The sequence below is a fragment of the Podarcis muralis genome, chromosome 13 (genome assembly GCF_964188315.1).
Source record: "Podarcis muralis chromosome 13, rPodMur119.hap1.1, whole genome shotgun sequence".
NCBI classification, from domain to species: Eukaryota; Metazoa; Chordata; class Lepidosauria; order Squamata; family Lacertidae; genus Podarcis; species Podarcis muralis.
Window position 1 is genome coordinate 30,828,958 of NC_135667.1, and position 15,738 is coordinate 30,844,695.

Genomic DNA, 15,738 nt, shown 5'->3' on the forward strand with positions numbered 1-15,738 from the left:
TCGACCCCACTTTCCTCCTCCAGGGAGACCGGGTATATTTTATCTCTTATGGAGAAGAGTCTTTGGGGCAGAGTTGAAGCAGAAAAAATAAAAGTTAAGCTAACCCTCCACTCTGCTAGGCCTCTGCTCCCAATCCCAGCTTTGATCTCAAGTCCTCCAACCCCATGCTAGATTGTGATAGGGCTGTGTCCGGGGTGCAAGGCAGAAGGATTATTTAGGAAAGGAGAAAATGTCAACCTCTTTTCCCATTTAAAATAGGAACAGATCAGCCTATTTCTGCCCTGTATATCACGTGTTTGCTTGTAATTTCCACATTAGCCTGCATTTTTTAAAGTCCAAATGAAAATTCTTATTTAAATATGTACTTAAATGCATATTTTAGCTCGTTGCATGCAATTCTAAACTTATTTTACTCTAAAACAAACAGGTCAAACACAGTTTAGTTCGTTTATGAACTGAATTGCAAAATTCAGAGAAGTGCAATTTCCAAATTACATTCCAACCTACATATTAGTTTGGTGCAAATTAGGTGGGGTGCAAATTAGGTTCCTTTGCTTAAAAATGTGGACCAACCAAAATTCTCTTCTTCCATTTGTGGAACAGAGCATTTCCCTTCCAGTTACCTACCTGTGCCAGAGATTGGGCTGGGCTGTTTTCAAAGTGCGCCACTGCTGACATGGCCAAGTTGTTCATTATGACTTGGTGCATCTGGGCATTCTGTATCATCATGAGATCCATTAAATCTGCCAGAAAGAAAGGGTGCAATGAATGTTCTGGGCCATAGATGGCACTTTGCAAAGACAAATGGCAGATAAAAGCCTTGTAAATTAGCTGGGCAGTGAAACAATCTCTCCACTTTCAATACAGTGAAGTGTTGGACAGCGAGCTAACCAAGTGAAATTCTACAAACAAGAGAAGTAGCTTAGTTAAGAAGATGCCAATGCTTAGATTATGTGAACTAAGTTAGGAGCTAATATACAGTAGTACCTCGGGTTACATACAGGTTACAATAGGTTACAGACTGCGCTAACCCAGAAATAGTACCTTGGGTTAAGAACTTTGCTTCAGGATGAGATCAGAAATCATGCTCTGGCAGCGTGGCAGCAGCGGGAAGCCCCATTGGCTAAAGTGGTGCTTCAGGTTAAGAACAGTTTCAGGTTAAGAACGGACCTCCGGAATGAATTAAGTACTTAACCTGAGGTAGCACTGTATGGGAATACAATTTCCCTGCAGTTGAAAGAATAAGGGAAGTTGACATCACTCCTTTTTAAGTTTCTCAAACAAGGATTGGGTATATCACAATGACAGATATCTTTGCACATGGCAGTCTAAGCCACAACTCTGGGACTCACAACTGACCCCTGTAAAGTCATAATCAAACTTCAGGTTTTCAGAAGGCCTTGAAAACCCAGTTGAGGCAGGTGGGTGCAGTCTGTGGGGTGATATTTCATCTTGATAGTGTGCTCCTTTTGGTTGGTGGATTTGTAAAACTTGTTTCCTTTCTGGGCTACAGGACCAGCAACAGGCTTCCCTCAGCACAGGCCACCAATGCTGCGGCCCTGAATACACTCTGGCTGCTCCCCCCCCCCCCCCCATGATGTGTCCACATAGTATTTCTTCTTCTGCTCCTGCTATTACGCTGGTGGTAGCAGCAACTCTACTCACCACCTTCACTGCAAATTTAGTTGTAGATCTTTGCCCACAGAACGAAAATTCAGCCAACATTTATATTGCCCATTTAAGGGTCTGAGTTTTTAGAAAGAGTGGGTAGGTGGAGAGGTTGGTGCATTTATTTTTTGCCTTCCAATCTGCTATAAATCCTGTCTTGGGATGCAGATGATTTACATTCAGCCCTGCCTTTCCGGATCCTTGGGGTGGGTGGGTGGGTTTCGGCGCAGAATTTTAAACACTCCTGCTAATGGCAGGCATGGCTTTCTTGTGCTGGGTTTCCTACCTTCCCTGATGTGCCCTGCCTTGCTGGATATCGGAGGAACAGATGTAGCCCAGGGCAATTGCTGGAGAATTGTCACCTCCGGCTGCTGCGGAATCTGAGAATTAATGTCAGAGAAAAGAATCAGTCTGCGCAAATAAATCCTGTCTCTTCTTAGGAGGTCATTCCCCCGCTCCCTCTTGGGCCAGGTTTTCCTCTTTTCTTTTCTTTTCTACCGTCAAGTTACACATTTATTTAATGAGAAGTCTGATGCAAGAGCCAAACTGGGTATGATAGCAAGACAGACATTTTCCTGCAACCAAATGGAGGATGATCTCCAAATCTGATGAGGGCAGCAGTGGGCCGATGGGGTGCTTAAACCTTTCCCCATGGACTGTCTGCTCACTCAATGGCAGAGCACATGATTTGCATGCTATAGGTCCCAAGTTCAATCCCTGACATCTCCGGGTAGGTCTGGGAGAGACCCTGAAATCCTGGGGTGTTGCTGCTAGTCTGTGTAGACAATAGTGAGTTTGATGGGCCAGTCGTTTGACTCAATATAAGGAAGCTTCCTATTTTTCTTTCCTAATAATCCACCCCTCCTGCTGATTTTCTCCTAACATGGGGTGGGAAAACCCTCTGGGTGGGGAAGCACAAGAAGGTGGGTTTTTGATTAGAAAATCAGCCTTGGGAGTAGATTAGCATGCCCTGTTTCCAACTGAATTCCTTTTGGAACATTTGGCGATGGCAGCAACATTTATAAAAGTGCGCACGCGCACGCACACACACACACCAGGAGACACTTCATGTGTCCCCTACATCACCTGCCCCCCTTATCTTCGCGTGTGAGAAGGCCTCCCTTTTGCCAAATACTGGTCTGACTGTGCAAGCAACCCAAGCAGTTGTCTAGGGCAGTGTTTCCCAACCTTGTGCCTCCAGCTGTTTTTGGACTACAATTCCCATCATCCCTTGCCACTGGTCTTGCTAGTCAGGGATGATGGGAGTTGTAGTTCAAAAACAGCTGGAGGCACAAGGTTGGGAAACACTGGTCTAGGGAGGCAATATATCTATTGGCACTAAGTATAGGAGGTTGTGGGGACGCGGGTGGCGCTGTGGGTAAAAGCCTCAGCGCCTAGGGCTTGCCGATCGAAAGGTCGGCGGTTCGAATCCCCGTGGCGGGGTGTGCTCCCGCTGCTCGGTCCCAGCGCCTGCCAACCTAGCAGTTCGAAAGCACCCTCGGGTGCAAGTAGATAAATAGGGACCGCTTACTGGCGGGAAGGTAAACGGCGTTCCGTGTGCTGCGCTGGCTTGCCAGATGCAGCTTGTCACGCTGGCCATGTGACCCGGAAGTGTCTCCGGACAGCGCTGGCCCCCGGCCTATAGAGTGAGATGGGCGCACAACCCTAGAGTCTGTCAAGACTGGCCCGTACGGGCAGGGGTACCTTTACCTTTACCTTTATAGGAGGTTGTGACTCCAAGAGTTGTACTCTGTGCAAGAACACCTTTTACAAAGATTCTGGCCTTGGTTTGCCCTTGGATTCCTCATCCATCCATACAGAAGAGCGTATGGAATGAAGCATAGGCTCTGCTCTGCAACATTTGGGGCGGCTCCAAGCCATACTTTTATGTATCACCCCCCCAAAAATCCCAGGAACTGTAGTTTGTCAAGAACTGCAGCTCTGTTAGAGTGAAACTGCACTTCCTAGGGTTCTTTGGACAAAGTCATGTGCTTTAAATGTGTGTTGAATGAGCTTTAAAATGTACTGTGTGGCTCTCCCCCTTTGCCTAAAGAGGCTGTGTAATCCTATTCCTTGGGGGATTTTCAAGGCAAGGGTGGTGGTGGTGGTGGAACTGTTTTCCCCAACCCCTAATTGCTGTGTGGGGTCAGTTCCCACATGCGAAGTCCAGGGCAGAAGAAGGGAAATTCATTGACAGGATCCAATGAGGCAGTTTGCGGACTGCCTCCCAATTGGGTCATGGGGTTTATCTCTGAGACAGAAGACGGCAGGAGGGTTTAACTGCCAGATGATCCTGCAGAATCCCCTCCAAAGGTAATTAACTTTTTTTATTTTTAAAAAAGCTTCATTAATTTCCTTAGCACAGGGCAACTGACCCAAATGTTTCAATGCCCCAGCAGCACCAGCTCCCCAACCCTCTCTGGTTATTCTTCCAACCTCAATTTGTAGCTGTGGGGATTATTGCAGATTTAGTAATGACATAGCATAAAATAGTCTGTTCCAGAATTTTTAAATTTTGCACCCCGCCCCTGCAGCCAGCATCCTACTGCAACCTAGGGATTATTTTGTGGGATGTGGGGAGGATAAATCAGATCTTTCGGAGTCCCAAGGGATTCTCCTCTCTGCTGCTCATTCAGGGGCGCAACTCTGGCTCCCTCTCGACTCCCCCAGCCTGCAATGATGACTTACTGGTTGCTGAATGAGGTGCACTGGTGGTGAGGCGGTCCCTTGGCCCCTACGATCCATTGCAAGGCCCCGACTGCTTGGTGGCAGCCAAAACAAGCAAGGAAACAAAGCAGGCTGGTTGCTAAGGGAGCTGTGCTCAAACACACTGGCCCTGCCTGCCTGACAGGTGGCTTTTAGTTGTTCAAAAGGTGCCTTGTCAACATAAGCACCACAGGGCTGGGGGCGGGCAGGGGTTGCCCAACAACAAAAATAATGTAGTAATAACCCCACAGTGTTACCACACACATAAAGATTCTAACACCTCTCTGAGGCACATACTTTTGGTGCCTCAGCAACAGTACCAGCTTGAGTGATCACTTTCTTCTATTTTGATTTTAAATTATCGCCTTCCCCATGCAGTAAATACTCTGGGTGTCTCCAGACTGTTGCTGTTTTGTGTGAAAGATTCAAGCACATACCAGAAATTTTGGCTTGTGTGTTTAAAGTGGGTTAAAGGATTCCGTCACTCTACTGCAACAAATCTTTCTTTCTTTTAAAAAAGAGGACTTTTGCAGTTAGGAAAGTGATGGAGAAATGTGCTGAAAAGAACAGTGAGATTTGTAGCCCTGTGAGCTTCGTGGTCTGGTTCTAGTCTGACACTCTAACCACTACACCTTTCTCTCTCTGTCTCTTGTAGCCCTGTATTGGGAAGGAAAGCAAGCATGGAACTACATTTTTGTCCCCAAACTTGGGGTCATGCCAGAGCACCTTCCGGTCTGGCTCTCTGGTGTGACCCTGCTGACTTGCGCCAGACCAAAAAATGGGACCTTCTGGGATGCAAACAGAAGCTGGAATTGGCTTCTGTGATTCCAGGATGTCCCGCTTAAATTGGGACAGTTGTGGGATATGTGTGACCTCTCATTTCCATGAATATTCATCTCCCTCGTTATCACAAACTTCCACGGGATACAAATCATTGTTATGTCCAATGCCAACAACCTCATCAAATGAGGCTCCTGTCATTCTCTTTAGAAGACTGAATGGAAGGAGGGTGGAACAAGCCTCACATACTAAGAAAATTGATGCTTTGTATGTCGGGGGCTGCTGCAGTCAAGAACAATGGGAATGCGACATTTAGGCCATGATGAGGTCAACCCGGAACACGATGTTGTCCTCTTTTCTCAACCTGACATCACGCAAGGCTTTCCTCTGATTATCTGTGGTTTTCATAGGAACAACGAAGGGGGTTTGGGAGAGGAATCTGCAGTGTCAGGCAGCCTTGGGTATTTCATAACAGGATTGCCAAGCAACTGAAAACAAATCAGCTTAGCCAGACAGCAAAACAAGAGAGCAAGGAGATGAGATAGGGAAGGAGATAAGGCTGCTGAGCGTTGCAGCATGGAGCAGACTAGGCATAGGTGAAACTCGCAACCTAGGGCCATCCCCATCTGGCTCCAACACAGAACCCACAAAGACAATCACCCTGCACACTTCAGGTGCCTTCTCCCATGTGAACCTAGGGGCACAGCCCCCTCATACAGTTAAAGCACCTCTAGACCACGGCTTCCCCCAAAGAATTCTGGGAACTGTGGGCGGTCTGCCCCAGGTGTCACCACTGAGGGGGGTGACAAAATGCTGGACGGCACTCACTGTGGGTCCTGCAGCACGCCCGCAGGCTCCACACTGCCCCAAATAGTCTGCCCGTCACCCCCCCCCCTCAGCTGTAGGGCGGCTGAGTGGGAGGAGGCAGGTAGCCTCCTCGGAGGCCCCGCACGCCACCCCAGGTTTGCTCCGCCACTGCTCCTAATGACTCTTGGCACCCTTAACAAACAATTAAGCAATGGGTGTGACTCTTACCTTTAGGCACTAATCTACATTAGAGGCCCACGAAAGCTGCTTTCTGCAGGAACTGGTTCTGCGATAGAGTTCATTGAGCCTGATCTCTACCTGCCCCACACCTGACGCCACATGTCAGGGCTGGGGCAGGTGGGCATGGTCTGGGGGAAAAGAGTCTTGCAGGCCCAGCTGGGACTTGTGCGGGGCCAAATCTGGACCATGAGCTGGAGGCTCCGTTTACTACAACCTACGGCAAAAAGGGGCTAAAATGGTGCCCTCCAGATATTGCTCTACTCCACCTTCCACCAACCTCAATGGTCACAGATAGGAATCACAGTCTAAAGGGTGTTATTGTGGTTATACCTGCTTCTTCCCCTGTTGCGCCATCTGCTTACCTGGTGAAGTGACCTACCTAGATGCTCTCTAAGCCTTTGTTTTGAAGGAGATGGACTAAGAAGCTCTTCCTTCTGCTTCCAGAGTTCCCAGTATGAGCAAGGAGCCCACACATCACCACCATCCATCTCACTCTGCTCACTTCCAGGTCACATAGTGATCCCACCTTTCCAACCTAAGAGGCTCACCCCACAATGAGAACCCAGGCAAAAGCATTGTGATAGCTGCTGACAAGTATAAAAATAATAATAATGGAAGAAGCAAATCATCACAATCCAAAACTGTGGATAGCTCAATCGGTAGAGCACGTTACTCTTAATCTCAAGGTTGTGGGTTTGAGCCCCACGTTGGGCAAGATATTCCTACATTGCAGGGGGTTGGATTAGATGACCCTCAGGGTACCTACCAACTCTGTAATTCTATGAAAAAAGCTAAAGCTGCCTGTACAAATGGTTCTGGACCACCAGGGGGAGCTGTAAGCTTTAGATTTGTAGGCCTAAGTCATTTTCTTTCTTTTTAAATTCCAGGTTGGGATTGTTTGGCCTTTCAAACATACCAAGAGCATCATAGGAACACAGGAAGTTGCCTCATACCAAGTCAGACCATTGGCCTACCTAGCTCATTATTGTCTACATGTATATTCGACCGTTTCACATCCAGGGCTCACTTTTAACCCAAACAGCATATGGGGACCCATTTCTTCATCTTTCACCATATACTTGCAGGGTGGTAGTGCTCCTGTTGTGACCCACCTTCGATTAGGCCATCAGTTGATGACCAGGGGTCTACATACATAGGCTAGCAGCAGCTCTCCGAGGTCTTTCTGGGCCCTACCTGGAGAAGCCCAAGGTACAAAAGGAACCTGCCCATTTTAGCCTCTGACCCCACATGCTGCTAGCTTGTGCCTGCCTCCCCAAAGGGAATGCGGCCCTCAGGTTGAAAAAAGTGCCCCACCATGGCTCTCCATTCTGATCTAAAGGACAGGAATCGAGCCTCTCCGCCTCAAGAGTCTGCCTGCCAGCTCCCAGCATCCGAGAGCTAGTGTGGTGGTTATAGGGGTCAGACAAAGGGGAGGAGAGGCCAGGGTTCAAATCTTTACATGCCCATGAAGCTCACTGGGTGACTTTGGCCCAGTCACAGCCTCTCAGCCTAAGCTGCCTCACAGGGTTGTCGCGAGGAGTAAATGACGAGGGGAGAACCACGTACCTCACTTTGAGCTCGCTGGAGAAAATGTGGGATATAAATGGAATAAATAAATAAGAATAAATACCTATTTTTCGCTCTATAAGACACACTTTTTCACTCCTAAAAAGTAAGGGGAAATGTGTGTGCGTTTTATGGAGCATTTGCAGGCTGCGCAGCTATCCCAAAAGCCAGAACATCTCCCTCTCGCTGTTCTGGCTTCTGGGATTCAGAATAGTTTTTTTTCTTGTTTTCCTCCTCCAAAAACTAGGTGCATCTTATGGTCTGGTGCGTCTTATAGAGCGAAAAATATGGTAAGTATTAGGGAGAAAGGAGGCTTGAGAGACACAAACCTAGGGCAGAAGTGAGGAACTTGTGGTGCACCAGATGTAGCTGGACTCCAACTTCCCTCAGTCTCAGGCAGTGTGGCTCAATGGTCAGGGATGATGGGAGCTGGAGTCCCTCACCATCGGGATGGCCACAGGCTATTAGGCATTAGGGCATTAATTTCTTTGCTGCCAAGGAGAGGTGAACGGAGTCACCTGTTCTGGCCACCACTTCCCGAAAGGCTTGTCTCAACAGGAAAGCTTTACAAAGAGTTAATTAATCCACCCACTCACCCTAGGCTCTGGAACCAGACCAAGAAACCTCGCAACCCCTACGGCTGGCTTGTAACTTACCTAGAGAGTTACTTTGTCTTCTCTGAAAATGAAATGTCTCCCTGAGACAGAGAAAAATGTCCTTGTAACGTCGAATGATTTGGCACAGAGATGGGCCCTGTTGTTGAAAAGGGGCAGGAGATTAATCCAGCCCCGATGGGTACTTCGTTTGCTTTATGATGTCCCATACATCAGTGTCACAAAGGAGCGAGCCGATTAGCTGGACCTCACAGCTTTCTTGAAGCCTAAAGCCTCTTGAAAGACGCAGCAAGAGGATGGAGGGAGCGGGGAGGCAAGTGGGAGCCTTAGATCATGCATGGCCATTAGAAATACAGCGGGCACAGAAACAGAGAGCCAGAAATACAGAAATACGTTGGGCACAGAAACACCACGAAATAGGCAGATTCACACCATACATCCAAAGCACACCCCATGCACATTTAAAGCACGTGACTTCCACCAAAGAATCAGGGGAACTCTAGTTTGATAATTGTTGAGAGCTGTAGCTCTATGAAGGGAAAAGTACAATACCCAGGATTTTTTTTGGGGGGGTGCTTTAAATGTGTGGTGCGGCTCTGCCCAAGAAAGTGAGGGTGACTGACTGCCTCAGGCAGCATAATTTGGGTGAGCTGGGCTGCAGACAGATTGACATGAACCTAGGGAGGCAGTGCACAAATCTCTAGATTGTACCACAAGTCCATCAGCAGGGAGAGGGCAGGGCCAGTCCTATCATTGGGTGGTGGTGCTTGTTGCTTTGGTCTCAGGTACCAAAACGTTTTGGACTAGAAAATAAGACAGGGCAAGCTGTATCCCTTGAAAAGTTGCTGATGCCAGGAGACAAGGAGATTTGAAATAATGGCTTGCTGTGCACTGACTCATCAATAGATCCATGACTGAACTTCTCGTCTTCTCTCCCAGCCCTTCTTCCCTGGTAGACTCCCTCAGAAAGATACTGACAAGCTGAAACATGTGCAGAGGAGGGTGACCATCTCCATTCTGAAGTTCAGCTCTTCGCAGTTCCACACCAGTTTGCAAATTATTTGTTGTTAAAACCCTCATGAAAATTCATCAGCGCATCAGCGTGAATTTCTCCTAAGGTTGCATATGTTTACATGCAATTCTTCTGAGTTCCACACATTTTTGCAAAACCAATTTGCCCTAATGCAATGCATTTTTGTACGTTATTTCGCAAATGTATACGTTTTTTACACACACCTTATCCAAGCATATGCAAATTCGCACACATTGTCCAGCAGGAGAAGCACATTGCAAATTGCGGGTGAAGCAAGGATTTCAAAGGTTGGCTGTGTTTCGGTTCACATATTGTTTTGGAATGTGCAAATTATTACTATTATTATTCATTAGATTTCTAGGCTGCCCTTCATCCAGGGATTGCGGGGCAGTTTACAATATAAAAGCACAAAAATCACAAACAAAGTGATTGCAAAACACTCTGGGAGTGTGGGGAATAGCACTTGCTTTAACACAATGTCTTCTAACCTCCCCACACACAAATCCAAATGAATGCTCATTAAATAGCCCACATTGTCTAATCTCTCTGCAGGCAAATCAGGCTGAATGCTCAGTAAACTGGAAGTGTTTGCAGTTTGCTCTGGAAGTGCATGAAATCTGATGGTTGCAAATCTGTTAATTAGGAATTGAATACCAGTGAGGAAAGTACATGGTCTTGGCCAAGTATACAGTATTGTCCTTGCATAAGGCTCAGCCATGGTCTGGGAGGGCCTCCGTAAACTTCTTGTAATTCACTATCACAAGTAGCTGTAACAGGGGTGAGGGATCCAAGTCTCATCAGCTCTAGCTGGCATGGCCAACAATCAGGGATGATGGGAGCTGGAGTGCAATAACAAGTTAGTCACCCCTGATTTAGATGGCACATCACCCCATGAAGACTAAGTCGAACCTATCTCAAAATCTATGACACATATTCGGCACTGCAATGCAATTAGAGCAGATGCAAACTAAATTTATTGGGCGTGCCAAAAGATAAAGTAATTAATCTCCAAAAGTTCTGCATCTAATAAATCCCTAATTAATTCCTAATATAGAGAAAATGACTTAATTATAATCTTCCCTTTGACCAGGGGTGAGGAACCTTTCTGGCCAGGCAGATCTGCCCCCACTTTTGACAAGTGAGCTGGGTAACCCACCCGTCAAAAGCCCTTTATACAGCACCAACCGCCAGTGGATTGTCGGGCACATGGGAACTGCAGTCCAAGAGGCTCTGTAAAGCAGTAGAACGCTGAGCATAGAACTGGCGAAGATGCTTTCTGTGGGGATCAGCTGCACAACTGACTTCTCCATGGGGAACTTGGTTGGGTATCAACCGATGGGTGAGGATTTCAGTCTTGCTTTTGGAATGGATGGCTATGAGAGAAAGCTCCCCATGAGGAACTTGGTCTTGTAGCTGATCCACCCACCTGATGCCACATGTCAGGTGGGTACGGTTTGGGGAGGCACCCTTTCCTTAGGCCCTCGAGTTGTACTTTTTTTGTCAAGTGAAATCAGCAGCTCCCATGCAGTTTTGGAATAGGATTACTGATAGAATGCCTGTCAGTTATAAATGGGGGGGGGGGGGGGAGAGATACAGAGGCTAATGAGTATCTGGGATATAGCGTGTATGATCAATTTAACTCGTTTTGTCTAGGTCAGGGAGGGAAGGTTGATGACATATTCAATGATGAAAGGAGCACTTTTCTTACATATTGGAACCCTAATGTACAAGATCATATGCATGTTGGGTGCAATTAAATAATTTTAGGGTTTCTTTTTGTTATATATTCATTGTTTTAGGCAGGGTGAAATGATAATAATAAAAAATTGGATGTATAAATATGAATGTCAACAGTAAAGGCAGAGCATGATAAACGCAATAAATACAATATAAACTAAGGCAGGCACCAGGACACAGGCATATGGGGAACACATCTGCCAAAGGAAGTAAATCCTGATGCTTTTATTCTGTGAACTGCCTCGCGACCTGCGGGTATAGGGCAGTATATAAATTTAATAATAATAATAATAATAATAATAATAATAATAATAATAATAATTCCAAGTGCAGTTGCGTAGCCACGAGGGGAAAGAACTTTTATGTGCAGAGGTTCTTTATTATATATTGCTATGTTGCATCTGGGTTTGTTTTTTAAAAGGAGCAAGAAACGGCAATTCATCAAACACTCTTTGGCAAAATCCTACATACCTTCAACAGAGATAAGCAGTTGAAATCCTCTTGGTGGCACCACAGTGTCAATGTTCCACTTTGAATTCACTTGTAAGAGGCCTTTTACAGAAATGACACACCTACCCTTTGGAACAGCCTCCCCCATGAAAAAGCCGTACTACCTTTTTGCCACGTGCTGGAAACATGTTTTGTTCATACAGGCAAAGTGCTGACCACAGACCTTACTTGCACACAACACAGCTCATCAGCTGGGATTGCATACGTATTCCTGCTTTGCTTTGTGTCTTTATACAGATCTATTGTTTTGATTGTGCTTCCTAGTTTTGTGTCACACACAGCTTCAAAACATTAGGTAGTATTTACATAGTTTTCAAATAAATAAATGGAGGTGGCGGGAGGCATTCTTGGTGAAAGGGTGTTTCAGCTTTGCTGAAGCTGCAGGAAACTCTTTAAGGCATGTTGTGTGTAGTTCTTGGGCATGTTTTGCTGAGGTTTAGGGCTTAAGACCTGGAAGCTAATTGTAGCTTGAAAAAAGACCTACTAGATATAGAAATGCTATCCACTTAGGCTGCACATCCTATTCCCTTGCATAGGGGAGAAAGCCTCATTGAACTCAGTGGGGCTTTTGAGTAGACAGGGATGGAATTGCACTGTTCATTTTCCTACTAGCTCTTTTGCAATTGTTAAATTACCTGCATTAGAGAAGCTTGCTCTTTCCACAGCTGGTTAGACACAATGCACAAACCAAATTCATATATACCTATTTCACAAGCCCCTTCTCTTCCACTTTTCCTCTATTCTTCTGGGCATTCTATGAGGAATATGTGTCATCTTTACTAGGAAATTAACTATAGATAATCTACCCACCTTAGCTGCTTCCTGCTGCAATCCTTCCCCCACAATCCTTAAAAGCTGTTCAGGCCAGAGGTCTCTTTGGAAATAGATCAAATAGCCTTTTATTCCTGGAACTGCTCCCTGATACATTGTGCATCTTCCAATGAGTATTTATGATGTGCCAGCACACCTTGTCCCACAATGGCACATTATCTGTAGACTTTCTAGCTTAAGCAACATGAGAGGCAAGCAGTTTTCATTTTGTCCAGACATTCCCTTCTAAACAACTGACCTAAAAGGAAAAGGGAAAAAAGGGGTTTCCTGCATTATTGTGTTGCTTTCTTACTGAAATTCAAACTTCTAATGGAAACCAGAAAAGGACCGTGTGTGTGTGTGTGTGTGTGTGTGTGTGTGTGTGTGTGTTGAACTATTGTTTGGGTTGAAATTGGGTGCTGTCTTTCCATAGCAAATCCTATCATGTTCTGTTTTTTGTTCAAAGAAATCAGATTGGAATGCTCACCAAATACTTCAGAAGCAAGAGCTCATGGGACCACAGAGTTAATCAAAGCATCACACATGAGAAGGGATGTTGTGACACTGGATGCCATCAAACTTCAGTAAGGAAAATGACACTGATCAACACACTAAGAAATCACAGAGCCAACATGATGCCATTCCTAAACAATGGTTGCTGTGTGGTTTCACTGGTTGCGTTTGCACATAACACTAAGCCATGGTTTGTCTCAGCCATGGAAGAAATCACGTGATTTCAAGAAACCACCTGATGTCACAGACAAGCAAACAAGCCACAGCTTGTTGCTATGAACTGTGGTTTATTTTCCAGATGATATTGCCTAGTGCCCCTGTATTTTGGCAAGTATCTGCAATGCAGTGGCACAAACCATGGTTACGCAGAGTTCATGGGTCAGGACAAAAAGTCAAGCTATTGTTAAAACAAGCCATGGTTTGCAAGCTAACAACAAACCATGGCAATTTGTTGCCAGAAAACAAACCATGGTGAGTTTGCTGGACTGGGTCTGGACATTCCAACAAACCACAACATAGCTAAACGAAACTAAGCAACGTAGCTACGACCTGAGATAGCTCAGTTGGCAGGTAGAGCACGAGACACTTAATCTCAGGTTCATGCCCAACGTTGGGCAAAAGATTCCTGCAATTGCAGGAATGACTAGATGACTCTTGTGGTCCCTTCCAACTCTACAGTTCTATGAAACAGGAACAAAGCAGGCCACTGTGTCCGAGTGTAGGGCTGCTCACTTGGTCAGCAATGGATTAAACCCAATTAAAATGTTAAGAGCATGTTGACTAATAGTCTGAACTTCTCTTTTTGGTGTTAAGAAAAACAAAGAATGTCTGCAAAGAGACCCCTCCTCCTTTCTGCAGGTTCCCAGCTCTGGTCAAGCATCCGCGACGGTGCAAATAAACAGATGCAGCACAAACTGGCCCCTTCCACAAGACCACCTTTAATAGAATGAGGAAGCAGGGTAGGTCAGAATGTCGATTGAACACAGCCTCCCCCATGCCCACCCTCAGCCCTGAGACACACATGTTGTATTATTACACACCAATCTGAACAAGACAGAAGCTGTGGCTTACGAGTGCCAATGGGGCTGGTGTGTTTGTGGGTGCCTGTGTGTAGGGGGGGGGCGGTCTGCAGCGGTAAGATGAGGGGAGCCATTTTGTAGCTGAGCCTGCTCACCTTGGTGGCCAGTGACCGGGTCCAAATAAAGGATCTCAAGCAGGGCTCCGAGACCCTTTCACAGATTGAGACGAAGACAAAAGGAACAGTGGCTTTTTGAAGGTTGGTCAGGCCTTTGATTGTTCCTAACTCAGCTTGTGGTGTCATGTAATTGTGAACTCTTGGGCGGGGGGACAGGATGGGATGGGACAGACGGGGAGGGGGAGGGGACGTCTGTGCCGTGGCCTCCTCTTTTGTCGTGGAAAAAAAAGTAACAGCTGTTAAGACACGGCTTGTAAAGAAAGAAGAAAGTGGGGGAGATATTGCCATCAAAAAGACTGGCATGCAGGCTTCTTTTGTACAGTCATTGGCAGTTTATGAAATGACGGTTCCTTGGTTGTCGGATTTGTACAGTTCAAAAAAGAAAACCACAAAAAACCGAGGCGCGGCGTCCGCTGGCGAAGACAACCCTGCCCTGCCCCTTCGCACACCCTCCTCCTCCCCCCCTCCCTACGTGGACAGAGGGACGCGACTGAGTCCAAAGCGCCTCTCGCTGGATTTTGGCAAGAAGAGAAAGAGAAGAGTTGGATGCATAGCAAATTCCTCCGTGGTGGTCCACACCCCAACCCACCCTGTGCGGCGAACCTGAGCAAGATTCCCTGGCTTCCGGGGGTGGGGGGCAGAGGGGGGGGGATAAGAGTTTCTGCCATCTGGATATCCATGGTGCCGAGGGGCTGCTGTCAGCACGCAATCTCGTCCAGCGTGCCCAGGGTCGTCTGCAGGGGGACCGTCACAGTGTGGCTGATGGGATCGGAGTGGTTTGGCAAGGGCTCGCATGTGCTCTGGGGAAGGAGAGAAAGAGAAAGAGAAAGAGAGAGAGAAAGAAAGGAAACGTGGTGTGCAGTGCAGGGGCTAAAGAGACAGTAAGCATAGAAGGGCCTTGTTCAAATCTCACCTCAGTCATGAACTCACTAGGTGGCCTTAGGCAACCAATTCTTCCTTCAGTCTCAGCTCTCCATCTGCAATACGGGGATAACACATTGGCCTACCTTCCAGGGACATTGTAAGGACTGCTGAGACAATGCGTGGGGAGTGCTTGGACCCGACTGAGAAGTGATATACAAATGCTAGGTTTTACTTTAATATCTGCCCTAGGGGCTGGGAGGATCCAATTCCTCATACTATTAAGGCGCCTAGAACTGAAACAGATTAGGAAAAGAAACTTGGAGTGGAGGGAGCTTATGTAAGATTAGCTTCCACATTTGATGAAACAGCTGCACTTGTGATTTTCAAACACTGAATCCAGAGATTCCAAAGCAGCACTGTGACTTTCAGCAAGGCAGTCTAAACCCCCAAAAACAAATCTAGCGGAAATGGTCATGGCAACCATGTATGTGTGTTGTGTGTGTGTGTGTTGTATATGTATATATGTGTTTGTTTGCGTCTGCAACAAATATCGTACTATTAGTGTCAAAATGTACATTAATATTGGACATGAGCCATAAACATGCCTAAAGCCTGTTCATTCCCCTAGAAGTGAGTTAAGCACTTATTTCAATTTATCCATTGAAATAAACAGAACCTCAAAGTAATCAGCTTGT

The 15,738-nt window shown here is 46.4% G+C and overlaps 2 protein-coding genes across 6 annotated transcripts in view; both read right to left on the reverse strand.

Annotated features, from left to right (window-relative positions):
* PRR29 (proline rich 29) overlaps nt 1–8,406 on the reverse strand; it is a 32,085-nt gene extending 23,679 nt beyond the window's left edge. For both annotated transcript variants that reach the window (XM_028703207.2, XM_028703208.2), the window contains exons 1-3: nt 4,357–8,406; nt 1,955–2,048; nt 628–743 (exon numbers count right to left, since the gene is read on the reverse strand). In XM_028703207.2, the coding sequence (XP_028559040.2) occupies nt 628–743; nt 1,955–2,048; nt 4,357–4,413 (267 nt within the window). In that variant the 5' untranslated portion in view covers nt 4,414–8,406. The remainder of the gene's footprint in view (nt 1–627; nt 744–1,954; nt 2,049–4,356) is intronic.
* Nucleotides 8,407–11,477: 3,071 nt separating this feature from the next.
* The window catches only part of LOC114581749 (acid-sensing ion channel 2), a 393,671-nt gene continuing 389,410 nt past the window's right edge, over nt 11,478–15,738 (reverse strand). For 2 of the 4 annotated variants that reach the window (XM_028702285.2, XM_077917307.1), the window contains exon 10: nt 13,903–14,979. In XM_028702285.2, coding sequence (XP_028558118.1) covers nt 14,878–14,979 — 102 coding nt within the window. In that variant the 3' untranslated portion in view covers nt 13,903–14,877. Of the gene's footprint in view, nt 12,731–13,902; nt 14,980–15,092; nt 15,157–15,738 lie in introns of those variants that run through there. The other 2 variants (XR_003703390.2, XR_003703389.2) reach the window with 2 other exon arrangements.